This window comes from Sus scrofa, chromosome X (genome assembly GCF_000003025.6).
Source record: "Sus scrofa isolate TJ Tabasco breed Duroc chromosome X, Sscrofa11.1, whole genome shotgun sequence".
NCBI classification, from domain to species: domain Eukaryota; kingdom Metazoa; phylum Chordata; class Mammalia; order Artiodactyla; family Suidae; genus Sus; species Sus scrofa.
In genome coordinates, this window is record NC_010461.5 from 15,963,111 (window position 1) to 15,988,480 (window position 25,370).

The 25,370-nt window shown below is 45.0% G+C and overlaps 1 protein-coding gene across 14 annotated transcripts in view; it reads right to left on the bottom strand.

The window, feature by feature from the left end:
• SH3KBP1 (SH3 domain containing kinase binding protein 1) overlaps positions 1–25,370 on the bottom strand; it is a 342,082-nt gene that overhangs the window by 75,980 nt on the left and 240,732 nt on the right. For all 14 annotated transcript variants that reach the window (XM_021080257.1, XM_013985983.2, XM_005673482.3 and 11 more), the window contains one exon: positions 20,446–20,540. In XM_021080257.1, coding sequence (XP_020935916.1) covers positions 20,446–20,540 — 95 coding nt within the window. The remainder of the gene's footprint in view (positions 1–20,445; positions 20,541–25,370) is intronic.

Genomic DNA, 25,370 nt, shown 5'->3' on the forward strand with positions numbered 1-25,370 from the left:
AGAGAACGGAGGCCTTGTCCTTGAGGCCACCACCATCAATGGTTTTACTAAGACGAAATCAGCACAAACCCCAAAGTCAGATGGGAGAATAAGCTTAAGTGTGCTAGAGCTGCCAGCAATGACTCAAAACTCAGGGCTACTTTTATTTTATTTATTTATTTATTTATTGTCTTTTTAGGGCCGCACCCGCGCCATATGGAGGTTCCCAGGCTAAGGGTCCAATCAGAGCTGTAGCTGCCAGCCTACACCACAGCTCATGGCAATGCCGGATCCTTAACCCACTGAGCAAGGCCAGGGATCGAACCCGAGTCCTCAAAGATGGTAATCGGGGTTCGTTAACCTCTGAGCCATGACAGGAACTCCAGGGCTGCTTTTAGATGCACTGGATCAGTAAGATCTTTCTCCCCCCCTCCAAGATAGGAGAATATGTATTTTCTTCATTTTAATTTTACTGAAATAAAATTATTTCATTAACTGCAAAAGGGGTTTAGAAAACATGACATGCACAAGTGTTCTCTTTGATTAGCCTGTCACAAAGCTTGTCGAAATTAAGAAGGGCTTTGCGACAGTCACCCAAGCATAAGAAAAATCACAACCTATGTAAGCTCATTAATGTACCTTCTCCTTTCCATGCTGATGGGGCACAGCTGTCATCACAAAAAGCTCTTCCCCCACTTTACAGAACTGAATGTTTGCTTACTAAATGCATGAATACATTTATTCATTCTTCCAGAGCAAAACTGCTTGCTTTTGAATAATCTCGATTCTGTTCATTCAGCTGCCCAACGTGCACTGAGCACCTACTCTGGGCCAAGTGCTAGGGAGAGTGCAAGAGCTCAGCCTTGGCAAAGGTCCATCCTGAGCCTCATGGCCTCACGGTTTGTCCAGGTCCTCAGTCTCATGCCACAGAACCACTTCCAGTTTTCCCCGTGTCCTACGGGTTGCTCTAGTTTGGTAATACATCTTGGATTTGCCCTGTGGGTCCAATTCCATTTCTAACCGAACCCAATCCCAGATGCATCTAGCCTGCTGTAAACCTCTTCACTCAGGCACTTCTTCCTTCCCAGTGTATGTACAATACACACAGCACTGTTAAGTATACATCCTTGAGCAAAAACCCAATTCTGAGACTCTGATCAACAGCTTCCAGCTAAAGCCTGAAATGAGTGAAGGCTTTCCAAAAAAAAAAAAAAAAATGCTGGTAACACAGAGGACCTTTAAAATAAATGCTCAAGCAAGTGAGCAATTCCTGCTCAGGGCCTATGGAGACACACTCATGGTCTTCCACAAGAACAGTGGGGTTGGGGAAGGGGCCGGGAGGGCTCAAGAAGTAGATGTGCAGGTGGCCCGGGGCCTGGCGATACGCCCCTAGTGGGCCATGGCTTATGTGACTCACGTGTGCCTTGCTAGAGCATCCATTCCAGCAAAGTGAGAAACACATCTGAGTGTGTTACCATTACACCCCCGCCCACTGGACCATAACTGATAAAATAAGTATTTGTGGCATCAATGAAGACTTTCTAACCTGACTTCTGTGATCTTCTGCAGTCCAAGACTGCATTACTACAGGGCGAGATGGCCTCTACCTCAACCTGTGAGGATTCTGCCTACGTTAACACAGGGTTCACCTCATTGCTTTCTCTTCCCCCAGTGGAATCTGTCACCAGGACAGAGTGACCCTTTAGAAGAGAACGTGGGTTTGGGAAAAGGGTCCTTGATCATACTGTAAGTTCCAGCCCCAGCCAACACTAAAAAACAAACACGTGAAGCATCAAAGTTCAGATCTACCCAGTACAAAGCCAGGTTCAAAAGGGTTACAACATAAAAGAATGCTTGTCTTTCTTGGAAAATGACAATGAGAAATCATGGAAGTATTCCGGTCCTGCTCACATCATATCACCTCCTCAACAATCTAGCATCTGTCCCTAAAGAAAGAGATTCACAAACAGGGGTGGTGGCGGCAGAATGTGATGGCTTCTGAGGTTCTTCCAACCCTGAGAAACTATCATGTCATCAACAACAGTGGGAAAACTTACAAAGGAGTTCAGGCGGAATTTCTTTACTCCTAATCCTTAGAAATTAAGTCGTTCAAACAAGAGCCTCTGTTTCTGAGGAAATACCTGGCATAATTTTTTTCCTCCTTTTTTTTTTTTGGACACATCCTTCTCATCTTCAAAACTCAACTTGAAGATCACATTTAGGAAAGTGACTAATGAAACCTTTATCTTTTCCCAAACACTGAGAACTGTGTTAATCTGCATTTCACAACATTCCATTCAACAAATATCTATTAAATCTAAAATATATTTAAGTTCATTCTGTAGGCACCAAACATTAAACATGCAAAAGAACACGATCCCTAATTCCAGGGAGCCTAGAGATTTGTGTGAAACACACACGTGTGCGTGCACACACACGTCCTCTTTTTATTTTTAGCTATTTCAAGGCTGCACTCATGGCATATGGAGGTTGCCAGGCTAGGGGTTGAATCGGAGCTGTAGCCGCGGGCCTACACCACAGCCACAGCCACGCCAGATCCGAGCTGCATCTGCGACCTATACCATAGCTCACAGCAACGCCGGATCCTTAACCCACTGAGCGAGGCCAGGGATCAAAGTTGCATGCTCATGGATCCTAGTGGGGTTCGTTAACAACTGAGCCACAAAGGGGACTCCTACCAGGTCCTTTTTTGACAACAGATCTCCACCGAGAGTTCCAATACCGAGGAATCATTAACAGCTTTACAAATAATCTTAAATCTTTTCATGTGTGAAGGGTTTGCTTCTGTGAGCACTGCTCTCCACATCCATTTCAGATCATCCGATACAGAACTATGTCCATACAAGGCACTCAAATATTATTTAGTGCTGTATTTTTAAAAAGGCTTTCTTTCAAACTTTCTAAATGGTACAAATCCATGTTACCCATTACCCTTACGCAAGCAGTAACCCCAGAACCACTGCAATGAAGCCTTCTGCTTCATCCGTGAGAAAAACAAGCAAGAAAATTTTAATAAGCAAAAGCCTATCCAGCTTAACTTTAGAACTTACAGACGCCTACAGGGGAAAACAGTGCAGATGACATTATATTTATGACACTTCCCATCAGTGGTGAATAGCTCGGATGGCTCATTTATGTTCTGCTTTTTAAAGAAAACATTAACAGTGCTAATCATTGCAGGATTCGAGGTAAAAGAGGAAAAGCATGAAGGTAGAACACAATATGTCTAATTGTTCCGACTGGTATAAGAACAAGTACAAGGCTCAGAGATGAAATTAAGTACCTTCGAAAAAGAAAACTGCCCTTGTGACTTAGAAGACTAAGGAAAGTGAAAAGGGAGTCTGCTGCAGGACAGAAAATAGCCGCAGGGTCAAGATGCCTCAAGTGGGACAGAGATTTAGAGAAGTGAGACTTTTTCCCCCCCTAGCAAGAGAAGCTAATTTAAGGGAAACAGGAAAAATTTTGACAGTAAAATGAGAAGGGAAAATAAGTCCTCTTCAACAAACCAGACAAAAGAACCGGCTTTTGGTGGCAGAGATGAAGAGAGAATTATTTCTATGAGGGCTCCGCTTCCCTAAGTGTAAAAGAGCAGTTGATTCAATTTATTTAATGAGGACCTAAAACATGCAGAACAGGAGAGGAATTCAGGGGAAAAAAGACAATCATCGTGTCCTTCTGGGGCTGCCTAGCTCAGAGCCTAGTGGGAGAGGCAGACGCGGTGGATCAATATGGCACAGAAACACCGGCTGGAGTGCTAGGCTGGACTGAAAACAAGTGGGACCAAGAGAAAGGGCAGAACAAGGGCGAGAATCAAGACAATGGGAAAGGCGAAGGGTGGGATGACCAAATGTGAAAGCAGGGAGGAGGGAGAGTGGGTAGCTGGAGTCCTGGAAAAGAATATTCAAGAATGGGCATTTATAGCGAAGGCAATGCCTGGTTCCCAGGAGGCTCCCAACCAACCTCCGCCAAAGAGCCAGGGATGTGAGGTGAGGCAAGATGGCACCCATGGGTGACGGGGCAAAATGGAGGTCAACGACTTCTGAGGCCAGAATGTCATCAGGGTGGAGGGGATGTCCCCAAGGCAGGAGGTGGGTAAGGGCAGGAAAGAGGCCGTAGCTGAGCACCAAGGAGAGAGGCTGTGTGGTCAAAATGCTGGAAGATTTTAGAGTGACCATGGAATGTATTTCTAAACCAAGGATACTATTAATAACTACACCGCAGGCCTATCTAGCATGACCCAAGAAGACAGCCACTCTAGTGGATTCTGAGGTTCCAATAAGGATGAGGAAAGGGCAGTTTGTGCAGGTGAGGGGACGGTCTTTAAATGAGGTGGGAATTTGCAGCGGGCAAGCAGAAAAGATCAGCATGTGGATGAAAGCTGCCAGAACGCTGATGATTACAAATAAGATCTATTCGCATGCAAGCAGAGGAAAGTAGACCTCGACCCTTATCACGAGTCAAAGAGTATGGAAAGAATTCTATTTCTGAACTAGAATGTTCACTCTTCTATGATTCAGTTGTCAGAGTGGTTTCTCTATGCCTCATCACCAGGCAGGTATCAGAGTAAAATAGAGTTGTCCTTACGAAATGCAAATGATGCTGTTTCCGTTTAAGGAATGAATACACAGAGCCTTAGGTGTGCTGTCTTCCAACCTCTATGTCTGCATTATCTCAGGTGAGCCAAGATAGCGCAGAGAAAGGAGGAAGAGAGTGAACTTGGGCTCTCTGAGACTCAAGTGGTCCTTAGTGGTAAAAACTCCGGGTCTCAGTTTCTTGATGCACAGGAAAAGATGTTTGGAGTATAAAGAGCAACACAATTGCTGCTGCTGCTGGTTGTCATTACTATGATTCTAGGGGCGGGTCCCAGAGATGCTGAGGGATCACAAGGCTAGGAAAGCGTCTTAATTAAGCACACATGCATCTGTCATGTGACTCAGAGCCGTCATCCAGTGAAACCCCTTGGCAGCAGCTCACACACTTGGAGGGCCCAGGGTGTGTCTGAGGAGGGAGGCTGGCCCAGACCTCAGTGTCTCAATGTCATGCCTTAATTTGCTCCATCCTGCTAGAGGGGCCCTGGGGAGTGTGGCAGGAGCACTCCACCACTTCACATGGCTCTCATGTCAGGGACCATCTGAGAACCACTCCCTGACATCCAACCTGTCGGCGTGACTCGGCTGTGTCTGTCTCTCATCTAGGCACCTTGGATCTTTAGAAAAGATAAACTTGCAGAGTTCCCATTGTGGCCCAGCAGAAACAAATCCGACTGGGAACCATGAAGTTGCAGGTTTGATCCCTGGCCTCGCTCAGTGGGTTAAGGATCTAGCGTTGCCGTGAGCTGTGGTGTAGGCTGCAGACGTGGCTCGGATCTGGCGTTGCTGTGGCGCAGGCTGGCAGCAACAGCTCCGATTGGACCCCTTAGCCTGGGAACCTCCATATGCTGCTGGTGCGGCCCTAAAAAAAAAAAAAAAAAGAAAAGAAAGAAAAAAGAAGATAAACTTGCCATCTGGCTTGTAAATTGTAAAATCTGGCCACACTTCATTTGGGGCTCCATTTTGTCAAGAGTGCAAAGCACATCTTAGACCAGCGTCTCTCTCAAAGCTGGGTGCCTATTTGAGAATCACTTGGGGCTACGTCCCACACCAATTAAGTCACAATTCCTGGGGGGTGAGACCGAGAAATCAGTGCTTTCTAAAGGTTCCTAGGTCCTTCCAACGTGCTGACTGAGAACCAATGACTCAGACCAGTGCTTCTCAAATGCTAATGTGCATACTATCCACATATAGCAGGGATCTTGTGAACATGTCAAGTCCAATTCAACAGGTCTGGGGCTGGTCAGAAATTCAGCAGTTCACACAGGTTCCCAGGTGCTGCCAGTGCTGCTGGACCACATTTCGAGCATCGAGGCTCTCAACAATGGTAAGCTCCTTGAAAACAAAGGGTCTTATCTTTATACCTCTAACGCCTACCATATTGTGCCTGGCAAGGTCTGATTATGAATATCTGTCAGCCAAATGGATGAACTGATGGATGGCCCAGTCTCCCTCCAGACTACTCATCTACTTCTCTCAATTTTCAAACATAAGAAGTGAGGTCAAGTTGAATGAGGCGGAGGCAGGTCTAGATTAACTATACAAGAAAGCACCATCTATAAAATCAGGCTCACCTGTTGGTCTGTATTGACTTTATTATTTGTTCATAACTGTGGTAACAGCTTAAAAAGTACCTTCAAGAGGTAGGTCACATTTTCTCAGACATCATCCATGTCCTCTTTGAGTTTGGACAGGAACGCACAGCTCCGGAATCACTGTATCAAGCCCCCACATGAAAAGATGAAAATGGATTCACCAGAAAAAGAAAGGTCCGCATGAAAAAAAAAGGCACTCTGCTTGGTCCCCTCTCCTGGTGGTCAGCTGTCGCCACACTTCCTAGTACCGATTTTGCAGGAATCATTCAGTGTGGCTGTTTTTCACGACCTTCTCTGACGACTGAAATATCATTTGAGGAGAACGTGAGGGTTGTACGCTTTCAGTGTGGCTGTCAAGTGAGCCTGAGTGCCCCAAGAGGGCATCACACCCTCAGCATCTCACCGGCAGTATGAAAAGTGCTGTTTAATATCTACTAATGAATGCCTCCTGCCTGGAGCTTCAGGGGGGCTGTTGAGAGGAAGCCCCACGGAAGCTGGAGCCCAGGAGCATTCAGCTCTGCCTCTGCTTGTTAACGCCTCCCCAAGAGATGCAATTATTCTGCATGGCTGGGATTTCTGCTCCAAATTTCCAACATCCCATAAGTCAGTTACTCCAGCAGGATCATCAACACCACGTGTTATGAGGGACCAGGAAAAAGAGAACTAGGGTCTCTCTCAGCATCAGAAGAAATACCTGGCAGACCAGAGTTAATGACAGCAGCCAAGGGGACTGCCCCAAGGACAAGCCCACTCAAGAAAATGTCACAGTCCAAATGCCAACATCCCGGATGAGTGAGGATTAGGCAGTCATTCACTGATTTGGGATACTGAGAGGGTGTGACCAAAAAAGAAAGCATCTACTTGTAAAAAGAAAAGGAAAATTCCAACTTTGTGTTGAGCAATAACTTAGATGCTTTGCTATGCTAACTTCTGACTTTTTCATTTTACATACTGAATAACTGGTAACAAACAATTGGCTGAGCAACACACAAAAAACAGTAACTGAGCTTCCTTTTGATCATGTCGATATTGATTCCATAACTGAAGCATGCATTGATGCCTGAGGACTACCAGAAGTGACCCCATGTCTTGTACAAGCTCACCATATCATACCTCAAGTTTTCTTCCATCTGCATACATCTGGGAATTTGTGACTGTACTGTTCCCACCAACCACGCACGCCACATTGTTGAGGGACTGAATTGTGTTGTCTTCCTTGCAAGACTGAAGTTTCATTATGGTGGGCGTGTCACTTGCAGATCAGCTTGGTTTTAGGGTTCATTTAGGGTGGGTCTAGGGTAGCGCTATTCCCACGGCTGACTTTTCTGGATTGTCAACTGGATGCCAAGTGTGTCGAGCAAAGTTTCTCTATTCCGCTTGGCCAGAACTCCAGCATCTCTCACCGCTGGTGATCTCTGGGATATCCACTCAGCTCACAGCCCACTCGCACGCCCCCGTCCCCGTATTTATTTTCTGCCTGGTAGAAGCTTGCCCTATTGATGCACAGCTTAGTATCTAGACAAAGATTCAAGGGACCTCCCTACATAGAGACTTCAGTTCTTTCTTGGCACTGCTGGCTTCTCTGCAATTCCCTGCCCTGAAAATTCCAACCACCTTGGCAGCCCTGAGTCACAATCTCTGTTTCCTCTAGGCAATGAGCTCTGTGTTTGGGCTCTGGTGCCCAGTGCAGCAATTTAGAAAGTGCCCCCAGGCAAAAAGCCAGGGTTGCTGTGGAACTCACTTTAATGCTTTCCTTCTCTTAAGGATCATATCCTTATGCATTGTCTGATGCCTAAAAAAAAAGCTGGTTCATGTATTTTGTCCAATTTTAAAGTTGTCTCTGGCAGGAGGGTAAGTCTAATACCCTTTACTCCACCATGGCCACAACCAGACGTTATATTCTCACTGGAAAAGATTGTTTCTTTAATTGGAATGAATTTATTTTATTCCAGATAGAATAAAACTTTAAGCTCTATCTTTAAAAGTCGGAGCTATTTCAAGGGCCAAGTCCCAAAAGGAGTCCTAGAGAAAGAATTTCTGAAATGAAGATATATACAAGGGCTTTTAATTATCCTGGAGTTTCCCTTGCTAGTCATATACATCATTTGCTAACAATGAAGGTGGAATGTTCCCTGAGGAAAAGCAGAGTCAGTGTTAAACATCTTTATACGGAAAAGTTAAATATATGCAGTAAGTTAGTGCCACCCAACATTTTCCAGATAAGGGCACATCTATAAAGTGATAATATTTTGAAGACATGCTACAGGGGGCCTGATGGTTGGGGGCCTTCGACCTGGGGGTGGGTTGTGGTGGTTCTCCCCACCTAAGGCCCTCTGCATGCATCCAGGAGAGCTGAGGGGGTCACTGTCCTATTATATAACCCGCTCAGGGCACACTGGTTAGGAAATGCTACAGAAATGACCTTTGAGTCCAGATGTCACTAAGAAATGAGAAGAAAAACTGCAACCAAATCTCAGTCCCCAGAAAGAGAACAGAGCTTTCACGGGCCTGAAGAAAGGCAGGCAGGCAGGCAGGACGCAGGAAGGCCCGAGGGGACTTTAATAGGAGACAACCCAGAGCAGAAGCCCAAAGGCCTCAGTGTTCACAGAGTGTTTCCCTCTAAGAAAAAGATGCTTCTATCTGGAGCCTTGACAGGGAGCGGCACCCGACAGATGCTGCCATACTGGCCCAACTCCAGGGTCATCAGTCACTTTGGGCATCTCCTGGAGCTATGGGACATAGCTGTATAGTTTGTCACAACAAATACACAAGAACTGCTTACTGAGTTCATTATTGATTTGCAGCTTATACAATCTTAAGTTGCAGGAAATGTTTATGCTTTCAGCCTTTTTCTCCCTAATAGTAGAATGAAAGATTTTCTACCCCCATACGTCTGCTTCAAAAATCAGTAACCATGAGAAAAGCTGTTTGCAAAGAGGGCCTTTCCTCTGAAACCTGGCTTTAAGAATGATCAGAGAGGGAATTCCCTGGTGGCCTAGCGATTTGGCGTTGTCACTGCTGTGTCTTGGGATTGATCCCTGGCCCAGAAATTTCCACGTGCCCTGCGTGCGGCCAAAAAAGAAGAATGATCAGAAATATTAACACATGACGGCGGAGGGCACGTGAACAAGCCATACACACAAAACGCAAATCCTAAAGGTAGCACTTTTGCATTCTGTCCATTTACATATAACCAAGCATGTCAAATTATGTAAGAGTATTTTTCCATAAAAACTTCTCATTTTCTACCTGTTAACATCATTTATATTGAGAGGACCGCTTACTACTCAATTCTAGAAGCTGTTTCTAATGGCGCCTTCAGCTCATACAAAGCTTTTGGCTGAGGGCATAATTTCTCTCTAGGCATCCTACAGCTCAGTTTTCATTTTCACTTGTGTTTAGAGAACGATACCGATTCCGCATCCAAATACATGCTTTTCTTTCATTAAGAGGATACTAGATGTAATAAAAAAATTGTGCTTCATTACAAAGACACTGGTGTTTATAAAGCATCTTTTATTATGTGTTAGATGTTCTTAGCTCTTATACCACCTCTAAGAGACACAAAAAAGGCTGTTTGGGTGAGGGCGGGGGAGTCTCCATTTCACAAATAAGCACCAGGAAGGAACATGAAACAAAGGGCGTGGCCATGGTCACGATGAAGGTCAAGAACATCCAAGCCATTTGCAGCAGCAATTGGTAAATTCTCACCTTCTATCTCCCTTTTTTTCCGCGAGACAAATCTATGTTTCTCCTAAGTGTTTCTATTAGGAAAATTTATTCCTTGGCATAAAAACTTGTTTGGAGTCTTTTTATATACAGCAAATTTTAGCTTCCAGGCCTGAGCAGTGAGTGAAAAATACAATTCCCAGGTCAAAGCTTGGTCCTGAGGCAGCTCAGCTGAGTCAGGCCTGACTGGTGCAGTATGGCGACATTAGTGTGCCACCTTTGGGGATAAGGGGGAATCGGGGTACAGTGGTGGGGGGAAGGGAAAGGCTCTGCTATGGGAGATTCAAGATCTTGCAGTACAAAGTGTATTTCCAGGAAGACTCAGACCAAAGACAAGGGCCTTGAAATTCATGCAATTATTATTCACTAAACACTGGGGCTCACATGGCCTTGGAAGAAAAACAGACCAACCAATAATATTCTGTCAACAGTATCTCTGCAGCGGAAAAAAGTTTTTTAATTTTGCCAAAGTTCCATGCAGTAGATTTTTCTTCATGGAATGTGCTTTTGGTGTCATTCTCTAACAGCTTTTTTTCTCCCATGTTTTTATAAATAACTTTTTGTCTTAAATGAAGATTTGTGGTCCATTTTGAGTTAATTCTGGCATAAAATAAATATAGGTTAGGGTTCTTTTTTTTTTTTTTTTTTTGGCCTATGGATGTTCAATTGTACCAATACCACTTCTTGAAAAGATTATCCTCTCTTTCCTAAATTTTCTTTGCATCTTTGTTGAAAATTACTTGGCTGTATATGTATGGGTCTGTTTCTAGATACTCTATTTTAAGGGCCAGTAAAGTACAGTCCAAGGGCCAAATGGTCTGCTACCTATTTCTAAAGCGCTCAAGTGAAGGAGAGTTTTTTACATTTTCAAATGGTTTTTAAAAATCAAAAGACTGGACATCCTATTGTGGCTCAGCAGTTAACGATCCTGACTGGTATCCATGAAGATGCAGGTTTGATCCCTGGCCTCACTCAGTGGGTTAAGGATCTGGTGTTGCTGAGGCTGTGGTGTAGGCTGGCAGCTGCAGCTCTGAATTGACCCCTAGGCTGGGAACCTCCAAATGCTGCTTGTGCGGCCCTAAAAGGACAAAAAAAAAAAAAAGACTAATATTTCAAGGAATATGGCAATTATAGGAAATTCAAATTTAAGTGTCCACGAATAAAGGTGGTTTTTTTGTTGTTTTTTTTTTTTTTTTTTTTTTGCTTTTTAGGGCCACACTTGTGGCCTATGCAAGTTCTCAGGCTAGGGGTCAAATGAGAGCTACAGCTGCCAGCCTACACCACAGTCACAGCAACGCAGGATCCAAGCCACATCTGCAACCTACATCACAGCTCACAGCAATGCTGGATCCTTAACCCACAGAGACAGCTCACAGCAATGCTGGATCCTTAACCCACAGAGCGAGGCCAGGGATCGAACCTGGGTCCTCACGGATGCTGGTCAGATTCGTTAACCACTAAGCCACAATGAGAACCCCTACAAATAAAGTTTTATTGGCATTCAGCCGCACTCATTCATTGACACCTATGACTGCTTTTCAGAATTGAGATAGATATTGTATAGACCATAAAATATAAAATATTTACTTTCTGACCCTTCACAGGAAAAGTTTGCCAATCCCTGGTCTGGAGGATAAGGATCCCTGTATACATCTGTGCAGAATCTCTGGGGTTCTCTGAATGCTGCTATTAAAAAAAAAAATAGTGTACGGTAGAAGCTTTAAATAGAACCTCTGAAAGCCCTAAGGAGGGCAGAAAAGGAATGCATTTAATAGCTAGCTACCCTTTCTAACTAGGCCTAAGATAGAAAAGCCTGAAGTAAAACTATTCTTAAAAGGATGAATTTTACTGCACTATGTAGTTAGGCATAAAATGGGGAAATTCTAATTCTAAAAGCTATTTATTTTTAATGACATTTTCTTAAATATCTCTATGAGTCATAAACCAAGAAAAAAACATTTGTAATGTGAAAGATGACAGGTTAATGTCATGAATATAAGGTATTTTTATAAAAATCAATTGGAAAATGACACATACAATTTTCAACTTGAGTAATCATTTTAAAAAATGCAAACATCCATCAGATTAGCAGAGATTAGGAAGAATGATGATATCCTGGGATGACAAGGAAAAGGAAACATTCTCACGCGCTGCTGGCGGGGGAGACTAAATGGGTACCATCTTTCAGAACGCCACTTAAATGCCTTGAAAAGGCACGGAGGCAGCAGGAGACTTAGCGATGCACCATCAGGAAATAATAACAACCGCTAACATTTATACAGAACTTACTATGAGCCCGGCATGCTAAGTGCTTGGCCTTCTTTAACTCGCTGAAACTTCCGAACCTCAGGAGGTAGGTACTGTTATCATGCCCATTTCACAGATGAGGAAACCAAGGCTCAGAAAGACTGAGCAGCTTGCCCAAGGTTACACAAGTAGCAGAAAGTCGCAGAAAGAATTATGTACACAGGGATTTACAAACAAGGTGATGGCTGCGTGCAACATGATCCAAAATAGGGAAAAACCCAGAAACAAGCCAAATGTTAAACAGGACTGTGCTACTCCATACATTAGGAGGCTAAGGAAGCACTCAACCACACGGCCCCAGATAGGCGTGAGATACTGGTGGCGAAGGGGGCTACAAAAGAGTGTGTGTGATATGATCTTATTTGTATTTTGAACTGTAATTGCATGCATGCGTGTGTGTGTGTGCGTGTGCGTGTGTGTATGACAATATATCTCAAACACTAAGAGGGGTATCTGAAGGTGGTGAGGTCACGAGTGATTCTGACTTTAATTATATTTATCCGTTTTGTTCTCATTTATTCTCCAAGAGTATTACTTACATACTTTTAAAGAATTACTTAAAAGTACATCCCATGACACTTTCCATCTCTGAAAAGTGTATTTTATTTTATTTCTTAGGGCCACACCCGAGGCATATGGAGGTTCCCAGGCTAGGGGTCTGATCAGAGCTACAACTGCCGGCCTACGACCAAGTCACAGCAACTTCAGATCCGAGCCGAGTCTACGACCTACACCACAGCTCACGGCAACGGCGGATCCTTAACCTACTGAGTGAGGCCAGGGATTGAACCTGCGTCCTTATGGATGCTGGTCAGATTCATTTCCGCTGAGCTACAATGGAAACTCCAGAAAAGCATATTTTAGTAAAGTGCAAATGTGACTGTAAAGAGCCTTGGGATACTTTAATAAGACAGGGGCTACGCAACTGTAATAAATTACTTTCATCCTAAGAAAAGTTAAAATAAATAATGCAGGGGGAATTTCAGGGGAAGTACTGACTTGAATTTCAGGAGACCTCGATCTACCATGAAAGAACTCCAAGGCCATGGCTATCGGTGTCTTACCTTCTTCCTATCATAACTTATCATAGCAATAACTATAATTTAACTTTCATATTTCTAAAGCACTTTCGGCCACAACATCTCCCTCAATCCTCACAACAGCCCTCTCAGAGCGACACAAATAGAAAGGGCGGAAATAGAAAAGAGAAAGAATTTCTCTAATTCCTGAAGCCACCTGCACATCTTTCTGTGTGCTGCAGGAAAAAGAGTAGCCCAAGATGCTGTGGCAAGGGTTCCTGATGTCCTTGCCATTAAAGCACAGCACTCGGGAGAGAGATGACAATTAGAGCGAACAAACACAGGGTCCCTTTTGACAGTCTGAGATAGTTTGAGGAGGCACAGAAAGCTGAGAATCTGCATCAACTGCAGACTCGTCTGTCTATGAGCTATCTCCAATCGTCAGCATTTGGCGGGGGTGGGGGGGGCACTCTTTTTGACTGCCTACCGAGGCACTAAAGGGAAATTCTCTCCCACCCCAAGTCTTATTTTACCGTCCTCATCTCATTTAAAACTGTGTCTCTGTGATGGTGAAGGAGCTTAGGAGCAAGAGTTTTGATCAAATGCACTTCTGGTGTCAGCAATCTTCCCACCAGTCCCGGGGGCCAGATTAAAGAGGAAGACAAAACAGCAGCCGACTGCATTCCTTGGGATTTCTAATGCTCCGAGGAGGAGATATATTGTGACTGCTGTCGCCAGTAAGGACATATGCAGTCTAACAAGACAGGCTATACTGCAAGAAATATATCCTACGACATAAATGACTCATTTGCTGAATGCCGACATTTTTCAAATGTGTGTAAACCCAGATGATCCCAGACGTATGTTTAACTTCTTCATTCACTCATAAAACACGTCCTTCTAATGGGTCTGTCAGCGTGTCATCATTTTCAGGGTGACACCTGCTCATTTACTCCTCACCCCTGGAACCGCATTTAATCCTACACTTTAGCTCAGCTAAAAGCTTCAGCGGTTCCGAGAGGAAGGGTCAAGGCCAGCAATCTGTTTAGCTGATCGGCTTTCTCCCACCAAGCTGAGGATATTTCTTTCGATTCCTAAAGCTGCTTCTCTTTGAGGAAACATCCATACTTCCTGTGGGGCGAGAGGCAAAAAAGTCTAGAAGCATTTTTCTCATGAATAAATGTTTCAATTAATGAATTAACAGGACGGAGGCAGGAAGGGAAAATAAACATTAGCACAAACAAAAGGACATATAGTCACAGAATGACTTGGGAAGGAGCTCAGAACACCTGCCTTTCTCCCTCCCTTCCTCTCCTTCTCTTCCTCCCTCCTTCCCTTCCCTCCTTTTCTCTCGCTCTTTCTTCTTTCTTTTTTCTTTTTTCATGATAATAGCAAGCAGAAAACTAAGTGTCCGCCTGGGGCCAGAAGAAAAGAAGAAGGAAAAACAGGCTGGGCGCGGGGAGAAAGCAGAAGAAAAAAGTGAGAGAGGAGGGCTCTGGGCGCAAAAAAGAACCAAGGTTAGCCCTGAGCTCATGCCTTCCTCTGCTGCTGTCCTTCTCTCTCAGTAGAGGTGATGATGGAATCAGAAAGTCCTGGCTGAGCCTGATCCCAAGAGATCAGAGACACGGACACCAAAATGTCTGGAACAGACGGTTGCACGAATAGTGTGGTGATACTGTTATCCTGATAAAATAACGGTACTGTCATGCATTTAGAAAGGAAACCCCACAGGCACTCGCCCTAGGTCGAGCCAGCAACCACAAGGGCCTCAGTAAGTAGATAAGAGTCACCTCTGGGAGGAATCGAGCCCCACCCACTGTAAGCATCCGACAGCCCCACAGGAAACAGGGCGGTGCAGCCCTGCCGGGCCCCACGTTCAGGGTCAGGAGACGCCTTTGCCCAGGTTCTGCCGCCGATGTGCTGTAAGTCCCTCGGGCAAGTCACTTCTGGGCTCTGGACCTCCGTTCCTCTTTGGTCATCTAGGCGGAACAGCCATTGTCTTGCCTAATTCCCAGGGCTGCTGTGAGGATGTGCTCGGGAGAGACCCGGGAGGAAAGGAGGGTGCCGACAAGTCCTGGGCTGTTGCTGCCAGGGGCCCCGCAGGGTCCTGCGCTGGGAAGCTGTGGTCCTGCAGGCCCAGCAGCTATTGTTGAGTTAAATGCTCAACTGGGAAAGGAGGGAAGAGAACACATGGAGAGAGAGATGGAGGAAGCTGGTGGGTTAGGATTCAGCCGGTCGAGGTATTTGGGATCTCTGGCTTGACACGTCCCTAAGAAAGGGCACAATTCCTGGCTGGTAGTTTTGGGTAGTGCCTCTACCTTTAGTCACTCTGCTGGGCTCTCACTTGCTCTGGAGGCGCACACATTCTCTCCCCTGAACATCAAGGCTGCCTCCTTCTCCATCCCTCCAACCCGCCCCTCCGTGACTTCAGTCAAAGTATCACCTTGCTCCGTGTTTATCGTGATGATGTCAAATAGGCTTTTAACCGTGAAGACACAGGGGGGTTCTGGCTGCTTTATTAAGGGTCCCAGAAACGGCCCCTCGGGGAGCCTCTTGATAAGAAATATCGAAGACGTTTGTTTACAAAGAGGTCACGTGGGAAGCCCTTCCTCCCAGGTTACTGGGGGCTGGGCGGAAAGGGCCGCTGCTTCAAGGCCAGTAGGCTGTCGGCCAAGGGCAGGGACGTGGTCCCTCTCTCCGCAGCTGGGCTCGCTCTGCCCCCGAGTGGCCGTGGCCGGAGCAAGGAGCGTCCTGCAATGGTGCTGCCATCACAGCTGAGCCCCGCCGACCCCACCAGGCTGCTCGGGCCTTCTCCAGGAAGGTTCTCTGGTTGGAAAGCAGAGCCGGAGGCTTCTGAACCCATTCCATCACGCTCTGAGCACCAATCAGGAAGGCAGGGAGGGGGGCGGCAGGAACGCAGACGAAGGAGCTATTTTTGAGTGACTGGAAATAAAAGCTAAACACAGGTGCATTCTGCACCCATGGAAATGTTCCCACATCCACAAGAATTCTTTATAAATAAACTAAACAAACAAACCATTCAGGTTGCCACATTTCATCCTAGTTTCCAGGGACACACACCAACAGTTCGGGCCTTGCCTGTTATTTTGGGAACTGAGGGGGGCTTATAGGCACCCGCTAAAGGTGTTTGACTCCTTCTCTAGAAAGCTATACGAAGTGACAATCTAGGGCTCAAAATGAGGGCAGCGCCTGCCCTGTGACTCCTGCCACAGCTCTGAAAAGCAGGGCAAAGGGAAACCACCTTAACTGACTCTAAAAATGAAACCGCCACCAGAATTTGGGGGTACATCGCGAACCTCTACAACAGAAGCCATCGAATTTAGAGAAGAGCAATTCTGGACGTTCATCTCAACTCACAATACATTGAAGAAGCATGTCAAAATGCATATGAGACAAACCATGGCGAAATGACTCACTGTGCATTGTGAAAAGCACACGGTCATTCTAAACCAACTTCTGGGCGATCCCTAAATTCAGAACAGGAGTCAGACTTGTCTGTAAAGCAGGATTTGACAGGCTCGGACCATCTTCCCCTCTTTCAGCAGGCACAACATTTATGGAATGATTTCTTTCCAAATGCTTGCTGAAATCTCACCCATGGCAAATTCTCACCCATTGAGAAGTCTTACCTATCTTAGGTATATTTCTCACCACTGCTAACAAGTTATATCATGGCATTCCGGCCCCAGCAGCAAACTGGGCCCACCCACAAGAGCCCCTGCATTCCCGTTTCCAAATTCAGAGAAAGAGTGAAATTGAGCTGACTGTTCCTAGGGTTACACGTACCACTGACCGGCCCCTCCCTGCAAGATGCCCTTTATACACAGCTCTTAATAAATCCTCACATAGCCCTGTGAGGGAGGCTTTAAGGTGGAGGAAACTGAGGCTCAGAGAGGTTAAATGACACGCCCCAAGACACACAGCCAGGACTGGGGGCACTGGGACTCAAACCCTGGTGTCTCTGAGCTGGGAGCCCCTGCGGCACTTGTCATTTTAACATGCCACTTGCGACAAACTGGAATGCCAGACCAAGACTGGCAGATATTTCACAGGAATAAAAATCAAAATCTGCACAAGTACAAGAGTACAAGAGACCCGATGTCACAGATCATATAAAATAATAAAAACAAATGATGGAGCCTAAGGGACTTTCGAAAAGCAACAAGCTCAAAATGGGCCCAAGCATATGATGCAGCATAAGTTAAGATTGACTGTATTTTGTGTGTGTGTGTTTCTGTGTGTGTGTGTGTGTGTCTGTCTGTCTGTCTGTCTGTCTTTCTTTTTAGGGCCACACCTGTGGCATACAGAAGTTCCCAGGCTAGGGGCTGAATCGCAGCTACAGCCACCGGCCTACGCCACAACCACAGCAACACCAGATCTGAGCCTCGTCTGCGACCTACACCACAGCTCACTGGCAACGCTGGATCCTTAACCCATTGGCGAGGCCAGGGATCGAACCCATGTTCTCATGGATATTAGGTTTGTAACCGGTGAGCCACAATGGGAACTCCAAGACTGAACCGTTAGCTATGGAAAACCGGCTAAGTGGGCAGGCAGAGGGCACCCCAGGCATGAGGAACACGGTCTGGGTCAAGTTCAAGAGGAGGCCGAAGCAGGAAGGGGGCAGCCTGGAAGGGTTCATGCGAGAGCAGTGACGTGAAGAAGGCCAGGAAGTCAGACTGCAGTCAGACCACCTGGCCACACACGAGGGCCTGGATATGGACGGGCTCTCACAGCGAAAGAGGGGAAAGTTACTCAAGGGCTTTGCGGGAGCGCAGGGGTTGCGTGAGCAGAGCGCTGTTATGGGCCGATAAAACAAAGGGGCCAGGGTGCTAGGGATGAAGCAGGGTGAAACGAGCTGGGGGAAGCCTCCCGCCGTTGGCCATCTCAGGACTCTCCTCCAGGGCAGGTGCTGGAGAAGGTGCTGGAGAAAGGAGAAGGGAGGAGGCCCGGGAGGTGCAGACCAGCCTGGGCCTGGCTCGGGGGCAGGGGCCAGGAAGGCAGAATCCTTAGGTGCTGGTGCCACTGGGCTCAGGGGTGGGGCACGGCAGGACGAGTGTCAGAATGACGTGGGTGCTCTGGCCTGAGAGCACGATTAGCCTGCGAGCCAGGTCAAGGGGCCAAGGCGGCAGTGAGGATGCCCCGAGCTGGCTCTGCAATGCCATCGTCCTCCCTGTAAGCTGCTTCACAGTATCCAGAGTGATTCTAAACACGTGCCGCTAGGGGACCAGGGAAATCAGATGCAAGTCCCGGGACACTCCTGAAAGCAGCTTTCCACAGCCACCCGTTCCTTTCTCCCTGTTGTGTGGATGGGACCCTCTCTAACTAAGTAAGCGCCTCAGAAGACGCCAGTTCCTTTTACCCGAGGCTGGAAGGGAGGAATGAAACCATCGGGATGGAGGTGTTATCACACATAATCAGAGGACAGGGGCTGGAATATAAGATGTGAAGGAAGAAATAGATGTGTTTGGATAAGAGACCATCCATGGTGATTTTTTCCTTTTACCAGAACCTCAGCAAATATTATTATACATCTTGTTTTCCACTAAAACGGTGTCCCCTCCAAACAAAAACAGGAAAGTGAGCCCGCCCCTCCCCCCGACCCTGCCACTGCAAAGAATGGCAGTTATTTAATCCTCTCGTCACTTCATCATCACAGGAGAAGAGTGTTCCATCCCTTTCCCCGTGGTGGTAAAACCAGGTATTGGTGCCATTTATCAAAGCATTTGTATCATGCTTTACACGTATTCAGTGTATTTGGTTAAAGGTCTGATTTAAAATAGGAAGCGCATGGTGCCTAAGAAAGCAGCCTGGAGGGGGCTCGTAAGGGGAGGGGGACCAAGAAAGAACCGCTCCGCCTCCTGGGCAGAAAGGAATGAATGGGAAAGGCAGTGTTTCCCCTCCTCTGATTCCCTCCAGCCACCTCCAATACCTACAAAGACATTCTGAAGTAAGTTTAAAGGGGAATATTTTATAGGCAAAAGGCAGGACAAGTTCTTGGGCCATCAGCAAAGCAGGGAACAGTCTGCTCTTCTAGAAAGGTACCCTAGCATTGTCTAGTAGAGCGCCAAGCTTTTGCCCTAAAATAACTGGCAAGCTCTTTAACCTCTGGGATCACTCACTGCCTGACACCTGTGGCTCAGGCTCTTAAAATCCACGATCTCCACAGCCATTTCTTAAAGGCAACTGTCCTTGATGATAAAGGTATCAAGATAAATCCTACCAATCACTTATGGACACCCTTGGGCGTGGCCATGGGCGACAGGCACCACCGCGGTCTCTTCCCTCTCAGTCATGGCCAGAGGCAGCGGGACCTAGGGCTACCTTGACCCCTTATTGTCTCACCCCTTTCTTGGCACCCACCACCCTGTCAATGCTTGCCAGCCCCGCATGAACATGGTGCAGGAAGCCATGAAGATCGTCCAGTCACACGCGCTAAGGGAATTCCACATCGCTTGCCACCCATCTAGATACAAAAATAAACGCACCTTTGCAGAGCCTAAAGACTGCTCAGCTTTTTGTCATATCTGACCATCATTAAAAACCTTATACTTGAGAGACAAGGCCACATACCCTAGGAATTACTTAAAGAATGGCTCTTTCAACCACCCACGTGGTTGCGCGCCACTGCACAAAAGCATCAGCGGTACATGGTCCAGGCGCTGTCCAGCTGTGTCCCTTTACACTGATGTTTACAGGGCTCTGCCTGTAGTGGTAATCCAATCGTCCAAACTTCTTAGCCTAAACAAGACAGGCAAACTTCTCTCAGGCACGCCACCTGTCTTTCATCTGAACAGTAAACATCCGTTAAGGCTTTTCTGCCTACGAGGCATGACCTGCCTTTGGAACACCCCTTCTTGGATACCTCAGGACACAGAGCTTTCCAGCCAGGGCTGCTGTGGAGGGTGGGCTCTCCGGTCAAGGATGCCACCTGCCGCCCGCCACCTTCCCGGTTAGCCCTGCTGGGACAGGGCCATGCAGATGTGCAGCTGGGTCCAAGGCAAACAATCTATTCCGTTTTCAAGTTCCATTCATTCACCTGGGTACAGTTACGCAAGATTCTTCCTCGGGAATTCAGAACCAGGAACACCGAGTGTTGCAAGGACTAAAACATAAGCTTGTACTAGCCAGTCAACACCCCAAAGCAGCTCACGGTTTAGAAGGCAAACAGGAACCTTTGTTTACCTTATTGATAAGAGTGACTATATCTCCTTCTTTGATTGTCAATTCATCGTCGTTCTGTGCCTCGTATGGAAAGATGACTTTGCAGTAGTCCTTGGCTGTAAGAAGAAAAGAAAACACCACCTTTAGAATGTTTTATCTCACGAGCTGGCCCAAGAAGAGATGTTCTCTGACACATCAACTTCAGAGAAAGTTGCACACTTAACAGGTAGGACAAAACTACTGCATAAAGAAAGAAGGTTCACTGGCAGAAAACTACCTGAGATGGCTCATTTTGGGCTCATGCATATTTATGCTCACTTTTCCCTCACAAATCATGTGACATCACGAAAGCCACTGACTGCTTTGCTTCTCTCTGGCAGAAAAGCAAAAAGGTTTCCTTGGTTTCAGAAAACAGCTGTGTATTTTTACATCCCTTTATTTTATATACCCTTTATTTTATATATTCTTCAGATGCATGCATAAGTAGGTGTAATCTACAAAGAGCAAAAGGATTAAATTTTGCCCTCCCTGCCTTCTTCCACACATCACTAAATCAGAAACAGGGTTATCTGTACATGTTACAAAGCCAGCATGGTACTCAAAACGATGGAAAAGACTCCGTCATGGTCTGTCTTGAGACACAGATGTGGTTGTTTGTGAACATGTCTCACCCACAAATGGCCAACAAATACTGACCAAATGTTCTTTACACACACATGTATGTGGGGTGAACTTTTCAAATAAATCCCGTGGTCTCTCTGTGGGAACCAGCCTACTCCAGAAATGGGGCCGTGTGTCAGCAAGGAAATAAACTACTTTTCACCAAAGAGAGAAAAACACGAAGGCCACACAAAATCCATTCAAATACTCTCTGAATTATATGCTTTGGAAAGGCTACCTGATATTAAACCTTCTCAATTTATACAAAAGCACCAGTTTAGAAGACAGTGAAAACATCTGTAAGATATTTGGGAAAATAAGACTTAGAAAATGGGCTGAATGACTCAGGACAGAACATAGAAAAATTCAAGAGAATTAGTGTCTACTAGGACAGATCTTTATTATTCTGTATCAAAATCAACAACCCTAGTGGCTTTGAATGGCCTTAGATATTCCCAAGGATTAGGGCAGTTCCTGCAGACAGATTATAGCCTAGCGTTGTACACATAAGTATCAATTATATTGTCCCTGGTACAATTTATATCACTAAAATGTGGGAGGGTTTAAATTATAGCTAATGTCACATCAATCAAAAAGAGTGGTATCTAAAATCAAGGCAATAAAAAAATCTCTAATACAGACACACTGTGGTCTAGGGTTGGGATATGACAGAGCAGGGAGGAAAGGGGAGAGGAAAAAGAAGAGGGAAAGGGAGGGACTAACCTTGTTTACAGATGTTTTTGTTTTCTGACCAATGGTTTGGAGGTATCAGTTACATCCCCTAGCTAATGCTGGAGTCCTTCTGTTTTTAGGCACTCTGGGAAGCTGATGCTTTTTGCGCCTTCACTCATGCTAAGACGCACTAGTTCTAAATCCCATCAATATCAATCTGCCCAAATATTCCTAAATCCACATGGTTACCAATGTTCCATCTCTCTTAAATGAGTTATAGCAAACCTCCCAAATTCTGAATCGCCAAATGTTCTAAAGGGAGGGAAAAAGTTAAGCATCTTTAAATTGGATAATGACAGCTCCTTACCAATTTTCCTATTGACTGTGCTAGTAAAATATGACTATCCAACCTCAAAACTCACAACAACATTGAAACAAATACAGTACCATTGTTAAAGAACTGCCTTGTAGAGTCCTGGCTTTAAGAGTCATTTGTTGGATCAAAATCATGGAGATGTTTTACACAGAAGAAAAAACACCCATGGCCAACAAAGAAAAGGAATGAGTCATATTTCTACCCTTTCCCATCAAAAAAGTTAATTAAGTATGGCAGAAACTGTTGGTTAACTTCCCAGCTGCCATTCCCCACCCGCTTCCTAGTTCACAGAATCCTAATTTGTTCAGGCATTATACACAGAAATAGGGAACCCTCCCTCAGCCCTAGGGATGAACAGGCAAATAATGTTTTTTATAATCATTTTTTAAAATTGAAGTATAGTTAATGTACAATGTTGTGTTAGTTTCAGGTATATAGCAAAATGATTCAGCTTTATATACATAGATATATGTAAGATATATGTTTTATATAGATAAGATATATATATATAATATATACATTCTTTTCCATTACGTATTATTACAAGATATTGAGTATCTTGTAATAACACTGTGCTATACAGCAGGTCCTTGTTGGCTACCTATTTTATATATAGTAATGTGTATATGTTAATTTCAGACTCCCAATTTATCTCTCCCCCTCCCTACTAATTTGGTAACTGTAATTTTATTTTGTCTGTTGAGTCTCTGTTTTGTAAATAAGTTTACTTGTATCACTTTTTAGATTCCACATAGAAGTGATATCATATGGTATTTGTCTTTCTATAACTTAACATGATCATTTCTAGGTCCATCTATGTTGCTGCAGATGGCATTATTTCATTCTTTTTATGGCTGAGTAATATTCCATTGTATATATCTACCACACTTTCTTTATTCATTCATTTGTCAATAGACATTTAGCTTTCTTCCATATACTGGCTATTGTAAATAGTGATGCAGTGAACACTGGGGTGCATGCACCTTTTTTTTTTTTTTTTGCTTTTTGCTTTTTAAGGGCCGCACCCACAGCATATGGAGGTTCCCAGGTTAGGGGCTGAATTGGAGCTATAGCTGCCTGGCCTACACCACAGCCATAGCTACGTGGGATCCGAACTGTGTCTGCAACCTACAACACAGCTCACGGCAACGCTGGATCCTTAACCCACTGAGCAAGGCCAGGGATTGAACCCGCAACCTCATGGTTCCTAGTCAGATTTGTTTCTGCTGTGCCATGATGGGAACTCCGCATGTGTCTTTTTGAATTATGGTTTTGTCTGGATATATGCCCAGGAGTGGGATTGTCAAGTCATATGGTAGTTCTATATTTAGGTTTCTAAGGAACCTTCATACTGTTTTCCACATTGGCTACACCAATTTACATTCCTACCAACAGTGAAGGAGGGTTCCTTTTTCTCCACACCCTCTCCAGTATTGATTATTTGTAGACTTTTATTTTTTATTTTTTTTGTCTTTTTGCCATTTCTTGGGCCAGCTCCCGAGGCACATGGAGGTTCCCAGGCTAGGGGTCTAATTGGAGCCGTAGCCACCGGCCTACGCCAGAGCCACAGCAATGCAGGATCCGAGCTGCATCTGCGACCTACACCACAGCTCACAGCAACACCGGATCCTTAACCCACTGAGCAAGGCCAGGGATCAAACCCGAAACCTCATGGTTCTTAGATTCGTTAACCACTGCGCCACAATGGGAACTCCTATTTGTAGACTTTTAAATGATGGTTATTCTAACCAGTGTGAGGTGAGACCTCACTGGTTCTGATTTGCATTTCTCTAATAATTAGTGGTATTGAGCATCTTTTCATGTGCCTGGTGGCCGTTTCTATGTCTTCTGTGGAGAAATGTCAATTTAGGTCTTCTTAGGCAAATAATATTACTTTCACTCCCCTTTATTGGTGATTTATTGATAGGTGAGCATATGATCCACTTTCAGCCAATGAGATATGAAAGAAAATGTGATGGTGGGGGAGAGGGCTGTTAGATTTTGCTCCCAGATAAAAAAAGAAACATGAGGAAAATAGTTGCCCCTGCCTTTTTGCTTTTAATATTGTTTCATCCTTGTTGAAAGACAGTAGACTGTTTGGTGCTATTGCAACCATATTTCAACCATGAGAAGAAAGTCAAGAAAATCAAAGAGGAGGTAACCTTAAGCCCCGACTCTGTTGAGATGTCTGTTGAATTAACCAACTTCAGGACACTTGTCTCTGGATCTCTTGTTATCTGACTCAATAAAAACTCTATTGCTTATCATTACTTTATGGTCAGGTAGGTATTTATCACTTAAGGCTTCCTGACATGAAGGAACTCAGCAGAAGAAAGAGGACACTTCCAGTAACCCATTCTCAAAAACGTGACTACAATCTGCCTCCTCCCAACAAACTTATTCCTATATATCTTTGGCATGCCCTTTCCCCCAGCTCTTTCCTTGTTACCTCAAGACTTGGTCTGGTAGTAGGAGGTCAATAAATGACTATGGAATTGACTTGAAACAAACATAGTGAGAAAACATTTACAAGAAAGTACTAGTATGCCTTTAAATGTGTCATGGGGCCATTTTGTTTTACGCCCACAGTTTGCCTAGAAGCTAAAGGAAGGCGGTGTTCCTCTGCCTTTTTTTTTTCTTAAGGTATATGATCTATGTACCATGAAATTCACACATTTTAGTTGTACAGTTTAGAGTTCTAATAAATATATATAGTTGTGTGACCATCACCATAACCCAGTTTTAGAATACATCCATCATGTAGCTAGGCTATTTTGTATGTGAGGTATTAGATAAAACATTATCTAGAGAGTACCAATTTTAGATAAAAGGAGGAGATAATGGTGCCAGTGGCTACCATTCACCACCTCTCTCTGTGAAGCAGGTTCCTACACCATACCTTGCCCCGCTTTATATCCCCAGAACCTGACACAGCTTCCACTCAATGTTTCCTAATGATCCCCTCATAACACCTATAAAGTAGAGTAAAATCTGAGGAAGGGCAAAGTAGGAAGAGAGGATTCTGGGCTCAAAGTCAGGATAGTCAAGACTGGATTTGGTCCTATCTGGTCTTTTCCAAGCACACAATCTGAAGCAATCACTGTAGTTCTGGACCTCATGTCCCCAGGTATAAAATGAGGGGCCAGCCAAGGAGGGCCAAGAGGAGAGTTTGGTTAACTTTACTAGGGCACTTTCAGTACATTTGAAGTTATTCCAGATCTCTAATATAAAACAACAA